The sequence below is a fragment of the Chenopodium album genome, chromosome 27, assembly GCF_948465745.1.
Source record: "Chenopodium album chromosome 27, dcCheAlbu1.1, whole genome shotgun sequence".
Classification (NCBI taxonomy): domain Eukaryota; kingdom Viridiplantae; phylum Streptophyta; class Magnoliopsida; order Caryophyllales; family Amaranthaceae; genus Chenopodium; species Chenopodium album.
This window is the reverse complement of record NC_137860.1, coordinates 31553657-31576106: the sequence shown is the minus strand read 5'-3', so window position 1 is coordinate 31576106 and position 22450 is coordinate 31553657. Positions and strand designations below refer to the sequence as shown.

The 22450-nt window shown below is 38.0% G+C and overlaps 2 protein-coding genes across 2 annotated transcripts; one reads left to right on the top strand and one right to left on the bottom strand.

Annotated features, from left to right (window-relative positions):
• Positions 1 to 2673: 2673 nt before the first annotated feature.
• LOC145619431 (uncharacterized) lies at positions 2674 to 7465 on the bottom strand. Its single transcript, XM_081674116.1, has 4 exons — positions 7388 to 7465; positions 5721 to 5981; positions 4184 to 4276; positions 2674 to 3488 (listed from the first exon to the last, which is right to left on the bottom strand). The coding sequence occupies exons 2-4, from the start codon at positions 5888 to 5890 to the stop codon at positions 2930 to 2932; spliced, it is 822 nt and encodes a 273-aa protein (XP_081530242.1). The 5' UTR covers positions 5891 to 5981; positions 7388 to 7465; the 3' UTR covers positions 2674 to 2929.
• A 1192-nt stretch (positions 7466 to 8657) lies between these two features.
• LOC145621141 (zinc finger CCCH domain-containing protein 19-like) lies at positions 8658 to 22429 on the top strand. Its single transcript, XM_081675871.1, has 11 exons — positions 8658 to 8941; positions 9141 to 11031; positions 11662 to 11741; positions 12859 to 13040; positions 16111 to 17164; positions 17256 to 17383; positions 18391 to 18450; positions 18529 to 18579; positions 19177 to 19247; positions 20114 to 20262; positions 20342 to 22429. Exons 2-11 carry the CDS (start codon positions 9164 to 9166, stop codon positions 22051 to 22053), a joined length of 5355 nt encoding a protein of 1784 aa, XP_081531997.1. The 5' UTR covers positions 8658 to 8941; positions 9141 to 9163; the 3' UTR covers positions 22054 to 22429.
• The last annotated feature ends 21 nt before the right edge of the window (positions 22430 to 22450 follow it).

Here is a 22450-nt window from a genome sequence, read left to right as displayed (position 1 = left end):
TACAATAATCGGACTTTTATACTATTCATTTACTCTTCACTAACCATCGGTTATAATATAAACACAAGGAAATATGCAGTTTTCTAAGATCATACATGCTAGCATCGTTCATTTTATACTTTCATTGTCTCAATATTTAATAATTTTTCTTATCAAACATTAAAGATACTCAATGTTTAATTTTTGTGTTCGGAAGCAACTCGATCAATATGTTGCAATATTAGGAAAACAGAGGAACTATTGTTTTTACTTGATTACATAATAAAGATGTACTTTGATATTGATTGGTTAGCAGATTCTCAAGTAATACAATTGTGGGACATATAATAATGTACTGTATTTAATATGGCGTATTACTTACTACTATAAAAAGTGATTAATTATTCTTGTTTATTTCTTTTAATGAAAAAAAAAAAAAAAACAATTTTTTATTTTTAAATTTTTAATATTTACATTGGTAGTTCTTGTGAGTAAATAGCGGCTGCACGTGAAACCCGGTTTGCATCAGACCTTTGTATTTGCTTCAGACTTGGAGATTCCTAATCTATGAGATAATTGCTTTACCACTAACAACCAAAAATACAGAGAAAAAGACTAAAGCACATAAATACATATTCTAATCAATTATATGTGGATTTATGTGTTGTTATTGCTATAATTGTCATGTCTTATTGACTCTTGATGGCTACAATCAATAATTAGATCAAAGTCTACTCATAGCTACAACCGATCGATAGAATTCATGAGAAGGTATATACTGTACCAAACAGCGATAGAAAAAATGGTATGCAGAATACGCAACATGATAATATGTACTCGTATTTGTTAGTTTTCCGCCAAGCTTCAATCTGAATACTATATGTCTATATATGTTTGAGCTTGTGACAAGTTAGCAACACAAAGACTGAAACAACCAGCACTTCAAATCATGGCTTAGATATCAAACAGAGAAGTATTACAGATTTATAGATCAGAATGTGCAAATTAAACCATGTTTGTCAATTCATACAAGTTGTTCATCCCAAGCACCCTTGACAATTCAGTGATAGCTAGCACTTTATTTGAGTTAGTATCTCATATTCTATAAGGATTAACAATTTCCATTCTCCTATCCTATCCAACTCATGTACAGAAACAATTCAGACACCAGGCAACATCATCTGGCAGAAGTTTTTACGACCAGAATTGCACAATCGAAAACATAACAATTATTAAAACAATAGCCTCTAATGACCATCGTATTAGTATGTTACATAGGGGTGTAAATGAGATAATCTGTTCACAAACTACTCGGCTCTAGACATTGTATTATTCATGTTACCTAACAAAAACTTTACAACATAAAATAAGCTATTCTCCTCAACTAACTGTACTGTATAATGTGACTGTGAGTGTGGAGTGCAAAAGTATAAGTGGAAGCAAACGAAGCATAAAAAAAAGTTGTGGCCATACAATCAGCTGTTTGTCAGTATTTCACTGAATCAGAAGAATCAACTGAGAAAACTTGGATCACACTTTTGTCATCCTACCAACAACATTCTTCCATATCTTGTTTATATTATAACTTGTAAGCCTTACTTTTTGCTTTTTTAGGTAATCAAACTGCATGTGAGTGGCCTCTACATGTTTTTGTAGATTCATCTTTTCACTTTCTTGTTAATAATTACTTATTTAATTAAAACAGAAACAGAAGCAGAAGCAGAGTTGTACAGCAGAAATCTTCAGTCTGCAGTAAGCAAAATGACTCTTTATTGGCCTTTTAAGGGTTGTTAAGTCTGCAAGCTTCTTGATAAGAAACCTTTGCGGATGTTTCAAGTAAGAGAATACAGAGGGACCTATGAGTTAACTTCTGAAACCTTAGTTAAGCTTCTTTTGCTTTTGATTTTACTTTTCAGGTTTTTCCCTGTGTTTAGTGAAAGATGATTAGATGAGTGAGATATTGTTTTACTCTTCTCAGTGTTTAAAGCTTTTCTGACATCTATTTGTCGATTAGTTAGGCAACTGATAGGAGACAAATGTCCTTAAAAACCCAAGAAAATTGTAGTTAGATTGTTAACGTGCCAAATTGCCTATTGACAATCAGATACAATCTATAAGAAGTTTGGGGGTAACGCTCTAGCAGGCCATTTTTCCTACGACAATATTGCACTCACTCTCATCACCAAATCGCAAGAACTTATGTTTTAGCTACCTATGACTAATGCATACAAATTACATAACTTACTGAGATACCATAATATAATTGCATAGGAGTAAGAATTATACACACATAAGTTTTGAAATGTGACAGTTTCCAAGGGTTAGTAGTAGTACCTTGACAAGGTAGGTAGCACAGATCCAGGTATGTGTAAGCTGCTCCAAACAGGCACATTAAAATCACCAGCTAATGTATTTATCAAGCGTATTCAAGCCATAGTTTACATCCAAGCATGATCTTCAAGTAAAGGCTGGTCCATAAGGAAGAGCTCAAGATTGAACCTTGAAGTTTATTGAGTATTTCTTAAAATATAATTTCATCTTCAAAGCCAATAAGACTCACCCGCATCCTACTACCAAAAGGGGTCAAATCTGTGATGAAGCTAACAAATGAACAACAAACTTTTAAAAGAAATCACAACTGAGATCAAAGCAATAAGATAACTTTTAGGAAACTTTTATTAATCTTGATAAATTTTGTGCAATAAATAAAATGAAAATAGATTGAAATATCCAAATTCTTCAAACCTCAACTTCAACAAACTTCAAATAATGCTAAAAGTTCCATTCCATTCAATAGTACAGCACTCAAAGAACAATTTGAAACTTGTCAACTTAAAACTCCAGCTGAAACTATATAAAGTCTACTTCAAGATTCTAGTAACATACTGGCAAAAAATATGCCGATACACCTAATTCTCATGGATAGCCATCACACGGTAAGCTTCAACAATTAGTACCTCCTGGGGTAGCGATCCAAGTACCTCCCTGAAGGACATTCGTATGCCAGATGACCACGCCCTCCACACATATTGCAGATCACTGGTGTAACACAGTCCCTACTCATGTGCCCTAGCTGCTGGCAGTTCCTGCATACAACATCCCTGTAACCACCACCACCACCACTGTAACCACCACCACCACCTCGAACCACACTTCCTCTCCCAGCAAGATCATCTGCCTTAGGGCAACCTCTTGCTACGTGTCCTGACAAGTTGCACAGGTTGCAGACAGGTTCATTAGTACAGTCTCGAGCAAGGTGACCTGTCCTCCTACAGTTGTTGCAGGCCTTCTCGTTGGTACAATCTGGTGCAAGGTGGCCTTGTTTGTAACAGTTGTTGCACAACCTCACATCACCGGGTGGTGGTGGTGGGACGTGACAGTCCCTGGCCTGGTGACCACCCTTGCCACACCTGTGGCAAATGCCCTCATTAGGGCAGCTGCTGGCTGTGTGGCCAGGTTCTCGACAGTTCCAACAAAGAGACTTTGTGGTACATTCCAGGGCAATGTGCCTGGTAGAAAACAACCAGACAAGATATGACAAAATTATACTTGTTATAAACAAAAATAAAAAAATAAAAAAAATAACAGCATTTTGAAAACAGTTTTTATGACTAGCCCAATTGCTCAAAGGTGGCAGATCGGCGGCAACGGGGGAGGGGGGGGGGGGGGAGATCGAAATACGAATCTAAAAAACAGGATAGAAAAATAATAATGAACTCTCTCAACCAATCCCACTACATACAACATTACAACCAGTGGTAACAAGGCACTAACCCTCTAAGTCAGAAATTATTAGGGCAATTAGAAGCTTAAAGCCCCCTAAAGCAGCAGGAACAAGAGAATACGGCACTATGCAAATCGCCCTACAACTTCTTAAAACATGAATTTAATCTTGGTCAAGCACATAAACTATTACCTTGAGCTTTATAGTTCAACTCAAGGTACGGTTGCTCTGAAAAGCAGCATAATTTGGAAAGGAGATTTTTATACCAAGTTTCTTGATTAACTTTCAAAAAACGAAGTCTACCAAGCTCCCCACCACCCCCCCCCCCCAACACACACACACACACACACAAACTAAATATGAGTGTACACACACACACACACACACAAATTAAAAAATGCAAAAGAAGTATAAGGTAAACAAAGAAACAGAGATGGAGCTGGCAATTCAAAGCAAATGATAACTATGCAGCATACTTACCCAGGAAGACCACAATTATGACAAATGCCTACATTAGGACATTCTCTAGCAAAGTGGCCAGGGCGCTTGCAATTCTTGCACAGATTGTTCTGGCTGAAAGAAAATACACAATCAAGAAAAGTCATAATTCTCAGTTAAGAAGGAGGGGGGGGGGGGGGGTGGGAGCATAAATATTTGGCAAAAAGCTTCCTATATCCATGCATATTTACTTCAGCTAAATAGAAAATAGTGTTTCAAGAATCATAAAAAAGCACTTAATTATTAATAACAACAATGCCAACATGACAGGAAAACATTGTTAAAGGGTCTTTTACACGTCAGATGCAGCCTCCATTGAACATAGCATCATCTTGATATTATTTACATACTAAGCAGTTCTACAATTTATTTCATATTCGCTTTGCCTCTTCATTATTATCAGTTTTATCAAGAATTCTCTTAAGCGTAATACATTTCTTCTTTCATGGTGCTTCCACACTAACTATTTGTCTTCCCTATTGCCTTCTTGAAGTCCACTTGACTTTTAAATTAAAGGGCTGACTCAATAAACTATGGAGAAACTATATTAGTTTTTTCTTGAAAAAATTCAACATCTTTAGCCATAATATATGGATGGAAAAATACCAGAAGGGGGAGGTTTACTCTTGTATTCAAGAAAACTATACCCTAATGTAATCCAATTTAAATTTACTCAGTATTTAAGAAAACCACATATTATAAAGTCCACTGAGAAGGGAAAGAGTTCACAGCAGCAAAGAGGCACTGAAGCTAAAGAGAATTGTCCCACATAAGTACTTCTCCATTGCATCTCTTTTCTCTTTAAAATCATTTAGCCAAAAGGGTTAGTCATAAAAATTGACTGATTATTAAAAACATCTGACTTCCCTAGAACATTACATCCCAGGATTCATATATATTGGCTGTTATGCAACTTACCAACGTAGGAGTTGAGGCAAGCCAATTGTAAGTTAAAATGTAAAATGTGCAGGTAAAGAGTTTGTTGCATGAAAATAATCATGTCAGAAACCACCGACACACTAACACAGATATTGCAAGTAACCTCACTTCAAACTGGTTTCAAAAGAATTATTATCAAGACACAATAATTAATTAATAATTTCAACATCTGTAGAGATTATCCCAAATATGATCTGTGACTAGTTTTTCACATAAAGTCCCTATATAAAATTAACTTACAAGGAAATCCATTCATAGTTTACAAAATATATTGAAGAGGAAAAACAACTAAAAAAAAAAGCCAACAGCCTTAGTACTAGCGCCAAACTTTTAGGACTCCTAAAGAAGAAGAACATCGTGCAATAGCTACTAGCACACCATGACAGACCTTTCAGTCCATAAGACATTGAGGTACAAAGAAATGATGTTAGATAGGTCACACACAAACAACAGGATAATCTCACATCAGTTTTACCAATATATTTTGTGTTGATAGAATAAGTTACCACCTCTCCACAGCTATTCATAGAAAGACTAGGCAAATAGGTAAATAAACAACCCAACAAGCAAAACAAAAAACCTGAAACCCCGACGTTGGTCTCTCCCATAAGGTGCACTACGAAATGACTGGCGTTCACTACGAATCTTTCGATCTACCGGACTCCTGCTTCTACTTCTGCTTCTACTTCTGCTTCTACTTTTGCTCATACTTTTGCTCCTGCTCCTGCTCCTTTCCCCGTCTGAACTCATTCTCACAACCTTCCTTCTGTACGCAAACTACCCGCCTCCGGTGTATACAAATGCCAAAACAAAAACACCCCCAAGAGCTGCAACTTTCTCCCTGTCCATATCATACAGCACACCCAATGCCACATCTATAAGATGCAATCAAACTCCTCTACTTTCTCCATTACAAAAAAATCATATATACATACATAAAACAAGCCATCTACCAACTGCGTGTCACATTATTTAGCATTAAAGCAATCCTTGCACCACCAGTTCTTTACTTCTTTACCATGGGTCCACCTTCTTGACTGAGATTTTATCAACTATAAAGGCGGACTATGATAAAGGGTAAACAAAAACAGCATTACGCAAACACAATCACACAAGCAGACACACAGAAAATTCAGGTACCCCCAGTTGAAGAAGTTTTTACTTATGTCTAGTGTGGTCAGACTGGTCAATTGAGTATGCAAAGCTCCAAATAAATCCCACCATCATACACAAGCATCATGCCCAAAATAGAACAAAACATTACAGCTTTAAAAGTAGGATAACTTTAGATTATATACCACAAAGCCCACATAACAATGCAAATTCATCTTCTTATCTCAGCTGCAATACCATTAGATCTATGGAATTATAATCCACAATTATCAAAATCATCTATGAGACAATGAAGAGTTGATAACAAGACAAACAGCAATAATTCATACTTGAAGAAAGTTTAAGCATGTGATTATGCTAAAAGCATCACCATGCATGTTAAACAAGTAATGTTGAAAGGTATATGAAACACTTATGAGTGCTAGAAACAAGATACAATTAATTGACAATTCGACCGCACCATCAACCCTTCAACGCATAAAGTTCGAAGAACAACAACTTAAGATGGAAAGTTACAAACAAATTCTTGAAACCATAATGCAAAGATAATTATAATAGTGCCTTAATCATGTTAAAGTTCATATCTAAGCCATTGTTATATAGTGGTTTTCGGGGATAAAATGGGTCACCCGGAACCCAGCAATAACCCATTCCATTACTCAAACCTTCAATTTCACAAGCTGCAAAACAACAACTCAACAAGTAACTCAAATCTACTCAATTTCATTTTCCCAAAAAATCCAACATAACACAATTGACAATCTAATCTGTCAAATTCGACCAAAAACAAAGAAAAATTAGCATTAATTAGCATTACCGGAAGATTTATCACCACATAAATCACAGCATGACAATAATTACAAAGCTCTGTATCCATCGTATTGATTGTTGTTTTTAATCAAATCAATCAATTGAACACCAAATCAACCAATTGAACATCAAATTACGAATATAAAGAACAAGGATTTGACTGAATTTATACAGGCAAGGGCAGAGTATAGCACAAATTTAACGAATTAAAATAGTGATTAAGTTCTGAATTACAATTAAAGAAGATAAACTGCATTGAAATGAATCACATTTTATTTAATAAAATTGAAAATTAAGAAGGTGAGTAAAGACTAAAGAGAATACCTGGGTTCAAAATTAACGTTTACGTATGCTTCAACTGGAGAGTTGTCGTTGCTGATGTAGGGTTTCAGAGAGTTAAAAAAACAACTATTTACTCCGTGTACTCGTATGAGTCGTACATCCAACTCGTATACAGTAGTACCGTATTTGTTTGAGATAATAGATACGATCATACAAAGTACTATTTTAAGTGGTCAGAGTTTATCTCCCGGTCCCAAAAGATATTGGGTTGATTCTCATCGAAACACAGAAAAAAAAATTACTTATGTTCAATTGACATTATTCACTTGATTCTAATTTTCTAAGTGGTTTTAAGTGGGGCTTCGGGTTTGGGAGGGCAAGCGTCAAGGTGGGGAAATGAGAGGGGTACCTCGTCACGGTGGGAGAAAGAAAGGACGAGGCCCGACGAGGGTGGGGGAGGTTGCACGCCGACCGCCCTGGCAAGCAACCAGAACAGGTGAGGGTGGGGTTCAGGCTATCAGACCGAGAATGGGGGTGGGCATGGTGGCTAGCTAGGGTTGTGGTTTTTTTTTTTTTTAATTAAGGTTTTTTTTTTTTTAGTAATTATTAAATAATTAAGGGTATGTTCTATTCACCTAATTTTCACTTATTTCAAGTGTTATAAGTTCAAGGTTTAACAAGTTTTGATAAGGGTTACCCAAGTACTAATTACAACTAAAATACATTATAATAAGGTCTAATAAGTTCAGATAAATTAAGATAAGTTCAGATCAGTAAAAATCAGATGAGTAGAACACACCCTAAAAAGAGAACCAGGTAGAAGTTGTCACATGACATATTTAGGGTTCGTTAGTTATTAAGGGCATTTGATGACGTTATTATGAACTCATGTATACTATAATGAATTTATTTTATGGGTACATGATGATAAATTACTCAAGGGTTGTACTTAAATACCAATAAATTAATAAATAAATTGATCAAGTTAAAAATGATAAAGGTAAGGTTAAAAATACACCGAGTATAAACTATAATAAAGGAAGCTTGAGTTTATTTGGGTTACAAATAGTTCTAGGTTGGTCAAAACAATTTAAGTAAGGTGAGTCATGTAATAACAAGTTCAAGTATAAATAAGGTAATTTTTGAGCCGAAATTACTTTAAGCAAAACTTGGTAGTTCGTTGTAGATTGAGTTAAGTTATTATCAAGCTAATTCTAGATTGGATTTTGTTGTACATTAATTATCTAACGGTCTACCCGTTTTCAACTAAACTTTTAATCCGTTATACTTCACAAACGGATTTAGATTTAAGATTTCTAAAATCAAACAATTAATACTACTCGTACTTATTTGATTTACTTTAAGGTGAAATTTTCGGATCGAGTTAATTTTTAACCCATTGCAGTTAATATTTGTATAGTCGTGTCATCGTAATTCCTCGTATATCTTTTTTTATTGTTTTTTTTTTTCTCTTTTAGCTCCATTTCACGTTTTCGCTGCCTCGCTGCACTCTCTCTTCTCCATTGAACCGTACTCTGAATTTCTCCATTGAAGCGGTTTGTGAGCTTATTCTCCGCCATTGAAGAAGCTTTCGAGGTAAGATATTATCTAATTTTTTTCTGTTCTTTCATTGTTAATCATCACATCAATTTCGAATTCTAGGGTTTAATTTCACACTATCGTTAATTTGATTATCAGTATAGTTAATTTAGGGTTCTTAGGCGAGAAGAATTTATCTTTAGTTTTGGAGCCTAATTTGATAATTGTGTCTACTTTGGTTGATAATGTGTTGCAGGCTTTGGTTTTTATAACTATTTAATGTCAGGGCGAAGCCATGAAAATGGACCTTTTCTCCCTGGGCCTGCCCTTGATCAGGGACGGGTTGGTGTGGGAGGCGAAGTAGGGGGCGAGGAGGGTGAGGAGGAAGAAGAGGTGGGGGGCGAGGAAGCTAAGAAGGAATTCCAGGTGGAGGGAAGTGAAGGAGGCGGGGAAGCCGAGAAGGCAGAGGAGGTCATGGGGGAACAAGAGGGAGGTAAAGCTGAGAAGGCGGAAGAGATCATGGGTGAACAAGTGGGAGGTGAGGAAGTTGAGAAAGCGGACGTGGTCATGGGGGAACAAGAGGGAGGTCAGGAAGTTGAGAATGTGGAAGTGGTCATGGCGGAACAAGAGGGAGGTGAGGAAGTTGAGAATGCGGAAGTGGTCATGGGTGAACAAGAGGGAGGTGAGGAATCTAAAAAGGCGGAAGAGGTTGTGGGGGAACAACAAGGAGGTGTGGAAGCTGAGAAGGCGGAAGGGGTTGTGGGGGAACAAGAGGGAGGTGTGGAAGCTGAGAATGCGGAAGGGGTCATGGGTGAACAAGATGGAGGTGAGGAGGCTGAGAAAGCGGAAGAGGTCATGGGTGAACAAGATGGAGGTGAGGAAGCTGAGAAGGCGGAAGAGTTTATGGGGGAACAAAAGGGAGGTGAGGAAGCTGAGAACGCAGACGAGGTCTTAGGGGAGGGAGGTGAGGAAGCTGAGAAGTCGGAAGAGGTTGTAGGAGATAAAGGATGTATGGAAGTTGATAGGGTGGAAGTGTCTGTGGGAGTAAAAGGAGGTGAGGTAGCTGACAGGCTGGAAGAGTTTGGGGGAGAAAAAGGAGTTGAGAAAGCTGACAAGGTGGAAGAGGTTGGGGGTGAAAAAGGAGCTGTGGAAGCTGATAATGTGGATGAGGTTAGGGGAGAAAAAAGAGGTGAAGAAACTGACAAGGTGGATGAGTTTGTTGGAGAAGTAGTGGGTAAGGAAGCTACAAAGGTGAAAGAGGATGTGAGAAAAGAAGGGGGCGAGGAAGATAACAAGATGGAAGAAGATGTGAAAGAAGAAGAGGGTGAGGAAGCTAACAAGGTGGGAGAAGATGTGAGAGGAGGTGAGGAGGCATCGGCGGTTGTTGGACAAGGAGGTGAGGAAGCTAATAAGGTGGAAGAAGATGTGAGAGGAGGTGAGGAAGCTAACAAGGTGGAAGAAAATGTGAGAGGAGGTGAGGAAGCTAACAAGTTGGAAGAAGATGTGAGAGGAGGTGAGGAGGCATTGGCAATTCTGGGAGGAGATTTGGAAGCTAACAAGGTGGAAGAGGATGTGAGAGAAGAAAGTGAGGAAACTAACAAGGTGGAAGAGGATGTGAAAGAAAATGAGGAAGCAAACAAGGTGGAAGAGGATGTGAGAAAAGGGGGTGAGGAGGTATTGGCGGTTATGGGAAAAGAAGGTGAGGAAGCTGACAAGGTGGAAGTAGGTGTGAGAGGAGGAGGTGAGGAGGCATCACAGGTAGTGGGAGAAGGAGGAGGTGAGGAAACTGACAAAACGGAAGAAGATGTTAGAGAAGGAGGCGGGGAAATGGAGAATTCACCGGTTATGGCTAAAGGAGTGGAGGAAGCTGACAAAATGGAAGAGGATGTGAGAGAAGGTGGAGAAATGGAGGATTCATCAGTTGTGGCAGAAGATGAGGAACTAATGAAAGGAGAAGAGACGCCAATTGCTGATGCAGAAATGGAAGTGGAGAAGCCTGGTAGTGGCAGTGGTAGTGGTGGGAAGCGGAGACGTGGACGGAATTCTAAGGCAACCACTCCAACGAAGGCTCCAGTGAGGAAGACTGTGGGTGAAGATGTTTGCTTTGTATGCCTTGATGGAGGGGATCTTGTGCTATGTGACCGGAGGTTTGTACCTTTACTTGTGAATAGGAAGTTAAAACTTTTTTAGATTTTGCAATTTTGAATGCTTGTTATTTTATACTCCATTTATTTCCTTTCGGTCCTTTCCAATATATTAAAGAAAAATGTTAAGCATTTAACTCGTTAGTTATTGCATTTGTAATTTGTATAATTACTACCTTTAGTTCCAGTTTCATTTTTGTTTGAAGTAATACAGAACTTTTAAACGGGCGTTAGTTCATTGGTATTTAAACCTGCAACTAAGATTGTATTTGTAACTTAAGTGGTCAAGGAATATTGCATTTATATTTTAAGAGGCAAATGATTTAGATGAAAAAAATTAGCTAAGTGGTCTAGCATTTTGGATTGGAGTTGGGGCTGATAACAGTTTGCTAATGACATGCCCTCTCATAGTTGGCGTGGCCCGACGTTAGTGTTAGTGAGGGGAGGGGGCATCATGTAGCATGGTAGCATGCATTGGCTTTACTATATAATTTTGGAAGGACTGCTGCATGGGTACTTTTATATGAATAAATAAGAGAACTTGTATAACGGGCAGATGTCTCAAATTTTTTGGAAAAAGGATGGATTACTAAAAGATGCTAATATATTTAGTCTATATTCTTGGTGGTTCAGGGGCTGCCCCAAGGCATATCATCCTTCATGCGTGGATCACGATGAGGAGTTTTTCCAATCAAAGGGTAAATGGAATTGTGGTAAGTTTGATTAATTTTGTGCTGTTTTGGATTTGTTGTTTAGGCCAAATTCTCATATGTATCTTTTGCTTGTTTATTTGAAATCATCTCCTAACTGTCATTGTTTTACCCTAAAATCCTAAATGCTTTGTTGTGGGGGACATCCATAATAGTTGCTACTCCTATCTTCCTCATATGATTGCCCTCTTAAGTTAGGCTTACCAATTTAGAGTATAAATAGGGGACTATATTGTGATACTAAATGGTTCCACCTTTTAAGTACTCCTTTCTTCTCAATTTAATTCTCTTTATGAGTAATTGGCTAGTCAAAATAATAAAGGAAGAGAAAGAGACAGATGTATGTTACTTCCAGGTAATAAACCTTGGCCTGAATATTGTGATACTATAGAAGAGAAATGTACATATAGAATCCCGAATGAAAATTATAATTTGTTCGATAGGGGAGTGTAAAGGCTGTAATAAAATAATTGGTGCAGCTATGTGGAAGAACTGCATGTTGGTGATGTACTTTCATATCGTGGCCAGTTAAGAATCCTTGATTCTTAATCCTAAAAACTATCTGAAATCTATGCATGTTACATCTGCAGTACCCAATTACACTTCCTAGGTTGTGTTTTGCAATAATACCCCTTAGGCCGTTACAGTCTTTCATGATTTGGGATTTATGGTCTCTATATTTAAAGTGCTATCACAATGTTTACGGTGGTATGTGCTGCTGTCTACACATTCTTGTGTCTTGGTGCTGTTTCAGCGTGGCAATTCTGGTTTGCTGCTAATGTGAGTGCATACATATTCATGATTTTAGATGAGTAGCAAAGCTACAGTGTCTGAACCTGAAGTACTGATATTAAATGATAAGTGTGAGTTTTATAATCAGGCAAAATGCAGATTCCTTGCTTCTATGCTGCTTGGCATCACAAATATGAAACCTTCTAAGAGTTTTTGGTTTGTACTTTTATCTAGTTGGTGATGTTTTAATTGCTACTTGCTTCATATTCTTGCATTACTCTCAAGTATGTCAAATTCATCTCATATTATGTTCCCCTTACCACTTTGTTTTCCTTTTCTAATATCACAATGGCTGAATTTTTTATTTTATTTTTCACCTTATGAACAGGCTGGCATCTCTGCAATCAATGCGGGAAGAACGCCTACTTTTTGTGTTATACCTGTACATTTTCATTGTGCAAAGGATGCAGTAAAGATGCTGCTGTATTTTGTGTTAGAGGAACCAAAGGCTTTTGTGAATCCTGCATGAAAGCTGTAATGATGATTGAAAATAGTGAACAAAACGCGATGGTATATATTCGCTTCTCTTTTTATGGTTAAGTTTTTTTTTTTTTTCTTCTTTCTATTCTGTTGAAACGTGTTCTCTGGCTGTGGCATGGATATCATCACAAATGCATGTCGTATATGGTTGGTGAGACCTTGTCAGTATACCTCCGTGCCAACTTAGTGCTTCTTCTTCTACACTTGATTCGCAATGCAACGTCCACATGATATATCTCTATCAATAGGAAGGATATGACAGTTTCAGTGAACCATTTCAAAAATAGTCTATATTTTAGCAGTGCCAAGTGTTTGTGATCATCTTGGTTCGGTCAGAGAAAGGACTTTGAGTAGGTCTCAACACACTATTCGCTAGAAAGAGTTGCAAATGTTGCTTAGTGATATTCGTATATGCAATGTCAACATAAGATATTCCTAAATTGTTGATTTTTTGAAAACCTTTTTACCCCCTCTATTTCCAAAAAAATTGATTAGAGTACTTTAAGCTCTGAAATTTCTGAGGTTTAACATGCCAACTCGAATTATTGCACTCTTATAATATCTCTGGAAAACTATCTTTACATAGTTACCTGAAAGTACAAAGGATTTGGAAGACTTATTGAGATGCTTGATTGTATGCAATCAACAATCTATGCTATAATTGCTATAAAGAGAAATCTTTTGGAAAATTTATGATATTTGGACCACAAGCGAGATAAAGAACTAAGTCCCACAAAAACAAAAACTTCCACATACAGAGAGACTATCTTTGTTAATAGTGTAAACTGAAACTAAACAATGTAAAAACAACTAGAAAATGGGTTACTGTCGTACCACCAATGATATAGCTGATATCCCTACAATGATATTAGATGAGATGGAAACAAAGATGAAGCAAGTGGAATATCACTAGGGATGTCAATGGGGCGGGTCGGGGCGGATGTTAGCCTTCCCATCCCCATCCCCACCTAAAATTTTCATCCCCATCCCCGTCCCCATCCCCGCGGCGGGTCCAAAATTCATCCTCCATCCCCACCCCGGCGGGTACAATTCCAAAACCATCCCCGCCCCACCCCCACTTGGATATCCATCCCCACTTAATCCCCACCTAAGACCCGCCTAATCCCCACCTAAGACCCACCTCCCCATACACAATCCAACATATTTAATACTACGTATAAATTACAACAAATAAAATTATTATTAATATTACACTCTTTTTTTAGTTATAAAATTAGTGTATTACAAATTATTATATCTACTATTTTATTTTACATATTTTTTTTTAATATATAAAATAGTATAAAGTATATAATTTTGTTTTATAAAATATATAGATGTGGGTGTGAGGTGGGGATAAGACGGGTACGAAGTGGGGCGGGTGAAGCGGGGCGGGGATGGGGCGGGTACAATGTAAAATCCACACCCGCCCCATCACCCATGGCGGGTATGATTTTATCCCCATCCCCGCCCCACCACCCACCAAACCAAGACCCATCTCCGCCCCACTGGGGCGGGGATGGGGCGGGTCTCCTACTTGACCCGCCCCACTGACATCCCTAAATATCACCATGGAATAAACAATATGGCAGTGCCTGTCAAACTATTTAGAATTGTATCTGTTTGTTCCATCAATTCAAACATTTGAAATTAAACCCTTAACTTTCATGTTTAAGGATGGGGAACTGGCTGAGAGAGGGGCAAAGACCCGTGGATGATCCTGGCTGTCTCATGTTGCTTGGGGTGGGGAAAGAAAGAATTTGTCAAGTGTTGCAGGGGGAGATATAAATGAGGGATTGAGGATTGGAGGAGAGGAGTGACCAGTTGAGGTTTTGATAATGACTTGTAAATCCTGCCTGGTTGTTGGCTAGCAACAACAGAGACAGATTCATTAAGAGTCGCCATAAGCATGGGGAGGAAGTTTGAGAAAGAGACAGAGGGGTTGGAGTTGGTCACATCTGCTTTTATGATTTCATGTTTTTGTACTCTAGGGGACTCTTGGGAAAATGAAGATGGAAGTATTTGTATTTTTTTTCTCCTGTTGTAGGCTATTTGATTTGTTCTTCAATGGCTGAACCTAACATATCCCAAACATAAATTAATTCAAGGGCCATTAGGATGATCAGCTGATTACTTATGTAGTGATGTGAAGCTAGGAACTCGCTTAAGGAAGTGAAAGCTACATGTCTTTGTGCTAAGAGGAGTTTTACCCAACTGTTTCAAAGTATATCGTGAATGTCTACAGTAAAAAGTCTAGATTCAGTTTGCACACATCAAACACCTACTGTTGCCCTATTTAAATCAAAGGAAGCTAGTTCTGCTAACAAAGGAAAGCAAGCTTCTATTAATGAGATGTGCTCTTGCTTGAAAAAACAAAGTATCTAAAAGGAGCACGACACTGAAGTATAATGTTCCCGCATTATTTTTATTGGGTAGATTGGACCTTCATAATTCATCCCTTCCTTTTAAGGCTATACACTGATGGATTGAAGTATTTTCACAAATATCTTTTGGGGTCCTAATTTGTAGTGGGAAAATGAGGGAGTCATCTATTTTGTTTACATGATGTTGAGCTATACAGGGCCATCTTGCTAGTCCTACTACTGCTTGTGAGCTTGAGTCGTCAATTCTGCCCTATTTCTTCTTCATCGTGAAATTGATGTCTGGAATTAATCCTTACTTGTGACATGGCTTTTTAGACATAATGGTGCTAAATAGAAACTTTTTGTAGAGGGGATGGATTTAATTTCATGATTTGTTTGATGTGATTAGAGGGGATATAAATTTGTCAAAATTACCGTAGTTTGTCTGTGTGCTTGGTGGGGTGGGTGGTTTGATTTTTTTTTAATTTTTATTTTTTATGAGTATTTGCCATATGGGATTTTTTTGTACTCCTTCCTTGCACCATGCCTTGCATTATTATTGGAGTTTGGCTGCATTTGCTGGCCAAAGAAGATGCAACATAGCACTTATGGATGACTTTGTGTCAAATATGTATTTCATATTGCCTCTGGTTGACTGAATGAAGATCATTTAAATTTGTTACAAAGTATTTTCCTCTGCATTATCTGAATTCATCTTTCATTCTTTCTCTTTTCAGAGTCATGCTGCTTTCGATGACAAGAGTAGCTGGGAATATCTCTTCAAAGATTACTGGATTGAACAAAAAGGGAAACTGGGTATTACATCTGATGAGCTAGCAAAAGCAAAAAATCCATGGAAGAATTCTGATGCAACTAGTAGACGACGAACACCAGCTGAACTACTTGAGGGTAGTAATGATGTGGGAACTGATTCTGACGGTTCTCCTCCAAACGTGGAAATGACTGATTTAAGAAGGAAGAGGGCCAAGAGAAAGTCAAAGCCAGTAGATTCTGGTACAGACAGCTCTTCTGGGAAGGAAACAGGCACGGTGAAAAGAAAATCTAAAAGGAGGTTAAAATCCCAGGTTAAGGAGACATATTCAGATTCTGAACATTCTTCAGGAAACCAGGGTTCAAAGAGGGGGAGCAGAGCCAGAAGGCTGGCTAAGTCCCGTTCAAAGGGTGGTGGATCTGCTACTGCAGAAGGCAATATTGAGTGGGCATCAAAGGAGCTATTGGAGTTTGTGATGCACATGAAAAATGGTGATAGCTCTGTTCTTACTCAGTTTGATGTGCAGGGACTCTTGCTAGAATATATAAAAATAAATAAACTTCGTGATCCGCGTCGACAAAGCCAAATACTTTGTGATTCAATGCTTCAAAAGCTGTTTGGAAAAGCACGAGTTGGTCACTTTGAAATGTTGAAGCTGCTTGAATCACACTTTTTTCTGAAGGAGGATGCTCGTGCAGATGATAATCACGAAAGTGTTATTGATACTGAAGTCAGTCAATATGATGTTGATGATCATACTGATCCTTTATGGGATTCAGGCAAAAGTAAGGGGAAAAAATCTCGTAAAAGAGGTGAAGAGAGGGGTCAGTCCAACCTTGATGATTATGCTGCCATAGATATGCATAATATTAACTTAATTTACTTGCGCCGGAGCTTAATGGAGCCTCTCATGGATGATCCTGTAACCTTCCATGACAAGATTGTCGGTTCGTTTGTCAGAATAAGAATATCTGGCAGCAGCCAAAAGCAGGACATTTATAGGCTTGTGCAAATCATTGGTAACCAAAATTTGTATGATGTTTTATTTTTTGTAATGCAGTCTTTTATAAAATGAAGACTCATTTTTTTTTTTTTTTGGGTCTAAATCAGGTACAAGCAAGGCACCTGAATCATACAAAGTCGGTAAAAGGACAACTGATCTTATGCTTGAGATCTTGAATTTGGACAAGACAGAGATCGTACCAATAGATACTATATCCAATCAGGAATTTACAGAGGTGATTATGCACATTGTAATTTTTTATTTGTTTATTGGTCTTTTTTGTGTGTGAAAGTATAGATGTTTTTATGGCTGCTCTACACTAGTGACTTGAGCATGGCCGCATGGGTCCAAAGCGGAATAATAATGATGTGGATGTATGCTCTGTTGTATTCAAGATCTTCTCCTGAATGGAGTGGGTTGGGGGTGGATTAACTTCACTTGAAAACAACCAATGCATTCTTACCAATGGGTTGTTACCCTTCTATAATATTATATACGTAGTAAATGTTTTTCTACTTAAATGTATTCAAAATGCTTTTTCGATTTCTACAATGCATTTTAGGGTCAATATATATAGCCAAACATTTTGAAATTCCCTCATTAGTGGAGGTTTCTTTAAATGGTTAAAGAAAGTAATGTATAATGTATAACATTGACCTTGAAAAATTTATTTTGAAACGAGATTGAGGGGATGGTTGTCAGTCATGGTTTTGTGTAATCATTTGCAACAACTTGGGAGTTATTTGTGATCTACTTCCCATCTCTTTTAAATAATTTCTTCCGGGTTTCCAATAGAAGCATAACTTAACTTTATACACTATTCATATACTAGTTTTGACCACATTTTATTACTAATATGTTAAATCACATGTCATTATTTTAACTGTAGGGTTAATTTCAATGTGTTTTTCAAAAGATATTTTATGATTTTATGCTAACACAATTAAAATTATTAATGGTCAAAATTGTATGTCTGGCATATGTGAAAGGCTAAGTGATACATGAATTGAGAAACTAAGGAAGTAGTAGGATACTCTGATTTTTGTTTAGGCATACAGCTGTAGGTGGGACTGTACTATATGTCATGTGGACGCCTTACCATGGCAGCAGTTCCATGCACTTCTTGTTGCCTTAGTTAGTGGCCAATGTTGTGCTTTTTTACATGCAGTAATATCTGTAAGTTTGTAACATTCCCTTTTCCTTCTAAGAGAGGGCGTAAACTTTATCTTGTTTTGATTTTAGGATGAATGCAAGAGATTGCGCCAGAGTATAAAATGTGGACTTATCAGCAGGATGACAGTGGTAAGGCTATTTAGCCCAACATGAGGACTAAATTGCTTGGACTTCGTATGCCTACTGAGATGATTTTTTATCTTTCAGGGTGATATTCTGGAGAAGGCGAGGGAACTGCAGGAAGTCAGAGTGACTGATGTGAGTAACTAAGCACCTTCCTCTTACCTTGCTTTAAGTGGGTTATTTTGTGTTTCCTGAAGCTTAGTTGCTTGCTTCTTCGCTGCCTTAGGTCCTATTTTGCCAATAGTGCCTGTTATAGTAGCTTCAAACTGTCATAGTATCTTTTAGGTGTTGTACTATTGTTCAGGTTAGTTGTTACTCTATTATAGGTCATTTTTCATTGTTGTTTATTTTGTATTCAGTAAAACATATAGATGGATTAGTAAAAAAAACAATAATCTTTCTAAATGTTTTTTTTTTCCATCTTAAAAAGCAACCCTAAGGCTAAACAATATTGTTGACTTCCATGGAGCTTTATTCACTTTATTGTTGTTTGGTATAATATATGGTTTATTTACTTTACTGTTGTTGGCAAGGTAAGGATTTGTAAAGATGGAGTGGCTATTGTTTGAACCTGTGTGGTGGTCCTTGTTATTTAGTTTGTTTACCAACACCTGCTCAGTGAGGGGTTGTTTAACTCTCGTGGAGTTCAAAATTTAAAGATTATTATTTGCTTATCTGTATGATATATTCACAAGGCTCAATAAGTGTATTACTTTTTCCATAACTTCACAGTGGCTGGAAGCTGAGATAGTGAGGCTTAGTCATCTTCGTGATCGAGCTAGTGAAACTGGACGTAAGAAAGAATATCCTTTTTGTAGTACTATAACATCTATTATGCACTTGCAATGTTTGTAAAGTACCTTGCATTTCAATTCATTATATAGTTTGTATCTTTTGGTAATATCTTTTTAATGTTTAAATGGCATATATGGTATACATGTTACAGACTCTTGACTAGATTGCCATTATCCTTCTAATGTTTCTGCAATCCTGTATTTGACCCTTATTTTCAACACAAATTATGTTACAAACAGGCTGAATCGATCAACTTCAGAGTGTGGAACTTGATTCTTAATGCCATGCCTTTTGGACTTGAAATTTAATATCATGTGCTCGGTTCAATTCTGTATGATTTTTTTTTCTTTTTTCTTCTTTTTTTTTTTTTTTTTTCCTTTTCCTTTTGCTTTTTATTTGATACCTGAAAGTATTGGTATGAGTTAAACCCACCTCCCCCCTAGGTTTCCAAACCCCATACCTTGTGGGTTTGAGTTATGGGTTTAAACGTCTTAAAATCATCTACCAAACACATGATATGGGTTCAAACTATTCGAAACCCATATTTCATACCTTGATTTTGTGAACTAAACACCCCATCTGTCTTGCTATTACTGCTTGAATTCTTCTTAACATTTGACTGGTATCTCCCTAACATCGTAAAATCAGTGTATGTTTGAGACAGTTTCTTTGGAGGTTTGTGTTATGGATATCATTTAATTTTGGCAGATACTTTGGAGATTAAGTCCTGTTTCTATAGAAGGTTCGATATCATCGTTTAGGAGCAGAGTGTGCGATTGAGTTCAAGTCTTGCTTTGCTAATGTAGTATGCTATTAAAGCTTTTGTTTGGTATGAGGCACCATTATTTTCTGGTTGTCCTTAACTGACCTTTACGCTCAGAGAATGTGTGGAGAAATTGCAGCTTCTGAAGACTCCAGAAGAACGCCAACGAAGGTTGAATGAAATTCCAGAAGTTCATGCAGATCCAAAAATGGATCCTAGCTGTGAGTCTGATGATGAGATTGAACATGATAAAAGACAAGGTATGTCTATGACCTGCTAAGTCAACTTGATTGTAGTGATTGTTATTTTGAAATTTATATTTTATATTTTTGCATGCAGCAAGTAACATGAGACCAAGAGAAAGTGGTTTTTCCAGAAGGGGTAGAGATCATTATTCATCACGGAGTACAAATGCAAGACCTCCGAACAAGAGTTGGGAACCAGGCAGAATTTTGTCCAGTAAGGGTTTCTCAAACAGAAGGGACGATTCTACTCTTTCACCACAGAGAGGTGAGCATACTTGGAATAATGGGGTAGACAAGGGTACACCTAAGTCAAATAGTTGGGAGAAACCAAGGAGTACTCCGGATTCGTTGATGAGCAATCGAGCTGAACATTCTGGGATGCGATCAGATTCATCTGTGGCAGCTGCATCAGAACCTACACTCCCTTCATCTTCCGTAGCAGTACAAACTGATGGGCAAATTGACGAGAAAGAAAAAATGTGGCATTATAGAGATCCAACTGGAAAGGTCCAGGGACCATTCTCTATGACACAGCTTCGTAAATGGAGTAGCACAGGATACTTTCCTGCCGATCTTAGAATTTGGAGAGCCTCACTAACTGAAGATGATTCTATTCTTCTAACTGAAGCATTAGCTGGAAATTTTCAGAAGGATCCCCGCTCCGTAGGATCAAATTTAGATGTTAGCTCAAATGTTAGGAATACACTGCCTGTAACAGATACTTCCAAACTCTCTGGTAGCAGATATGATTCCTCTAACCTCCCATCTCCAACTCCTGGACGAAGCCCAGCTGCCTGGAGTGGAATGCAAACTTCTAGTTCTTTTCAGTCGACTAATCAATTTCGAGGGAATGAACGATTACCTTCTCCTACCCCCACATCACCTGCTTCAAATCCAAGCGGGTTGGATAAGGCCAAATTTTCTCAGCAATCTAAGGGCGAAGTAGCTGGGAACAAGCCAGAAAATGTGGCAGCACCTCTAGGAACAGTTCAACATGCTCCTGTTCAGTTTGCCTCCAATACAGGTATGGTAAATGCCCAACAAATATCATCACAAACAGGTTTACATACAGCAGCAAATCAGCCTTTTGTCCCTTCTGATACCACAATGAACCAAACGAATGTGGGACCCAATGCTTTGGGTGCTGGTCAGGGCTTCTCCAACATGGTCCAACCAGGCACGGGACAAAATCCTCCTGTCTATACTCACAATTGGGGAACTGGTTATGTTGCAAGACCAGAAATGGTGAATGCAAATGTGACAACATCCAATAATCAAAATGTTTTGCCCGCACAAGTCTCTTATAGTCAGTGGACTGGTGCTGCTGTAAATAACCAGCCTCCACCTTATGCTGCTGGATATCCTCCAGGCCAAGGAAATGTTGCCACAAACTTTCCTGCTATGCCTGCGAACAATGCTTGGAGACCTACTCAGGTCAACATGCCATGGGGCGCGCAACAGCAACAGCCAGTTAACCAAAATGTAGGGTGGGCTGGGCAACCAGCTGTTGCGATGGGCCAACAATTGACAAGCCCTTCACCAGGAGCACCAGCTATGGTAGCTGCGCAGCCAACTGTGGGTTGGACGGGTACAGGACCCAATCCCTCTGCTGGAAATAGTAACATGGTTTGGGTTGCTGCACCTGGTAACACAGGTGCATGGGGAGGTGATCAGAACCGCAATGATGGAGGGGCTCAATGGAACAGGCAGTCATCATTTGGTAGTGGAGGACAAAGAGGAGTCTGTAGATTCCATGAAAACGGGCATTGCAGGAAGGGTTCGTCATGTGATTTTATGCACTCTTGAATTTTTCACAACAGTAGTAGATACTAGATAGTATCTTCTCATGTACAGTAATTTTCATCCTTGGAGGAGGGGTAGCAGCTCATTAATCTTATAGATACTTGTATGTCACATGCTTAAATAATCGTTATTAGCAGCACCCCTAATTTACCTCCCTTTTGGTATTGTCAGTTCTCTGACCAGTGTAATAGTGGATTTTGTAGGGGGACTTGCAGTTAGCAGTAGTGAAAAAAATAATTAGTTGGTGGGTATTAGATTTTGTTCATATTTGGCTATTACAAGCTATTGGGTAGATGTTAAAAGCTTAAAATACCAGTCAAAATCGTAAAAGTGTTGTCACTGAACGACGCTTTATAATTTCCCTTTTTTTTTTTTTTCATCTATTTCCTTGGTGCTTCTG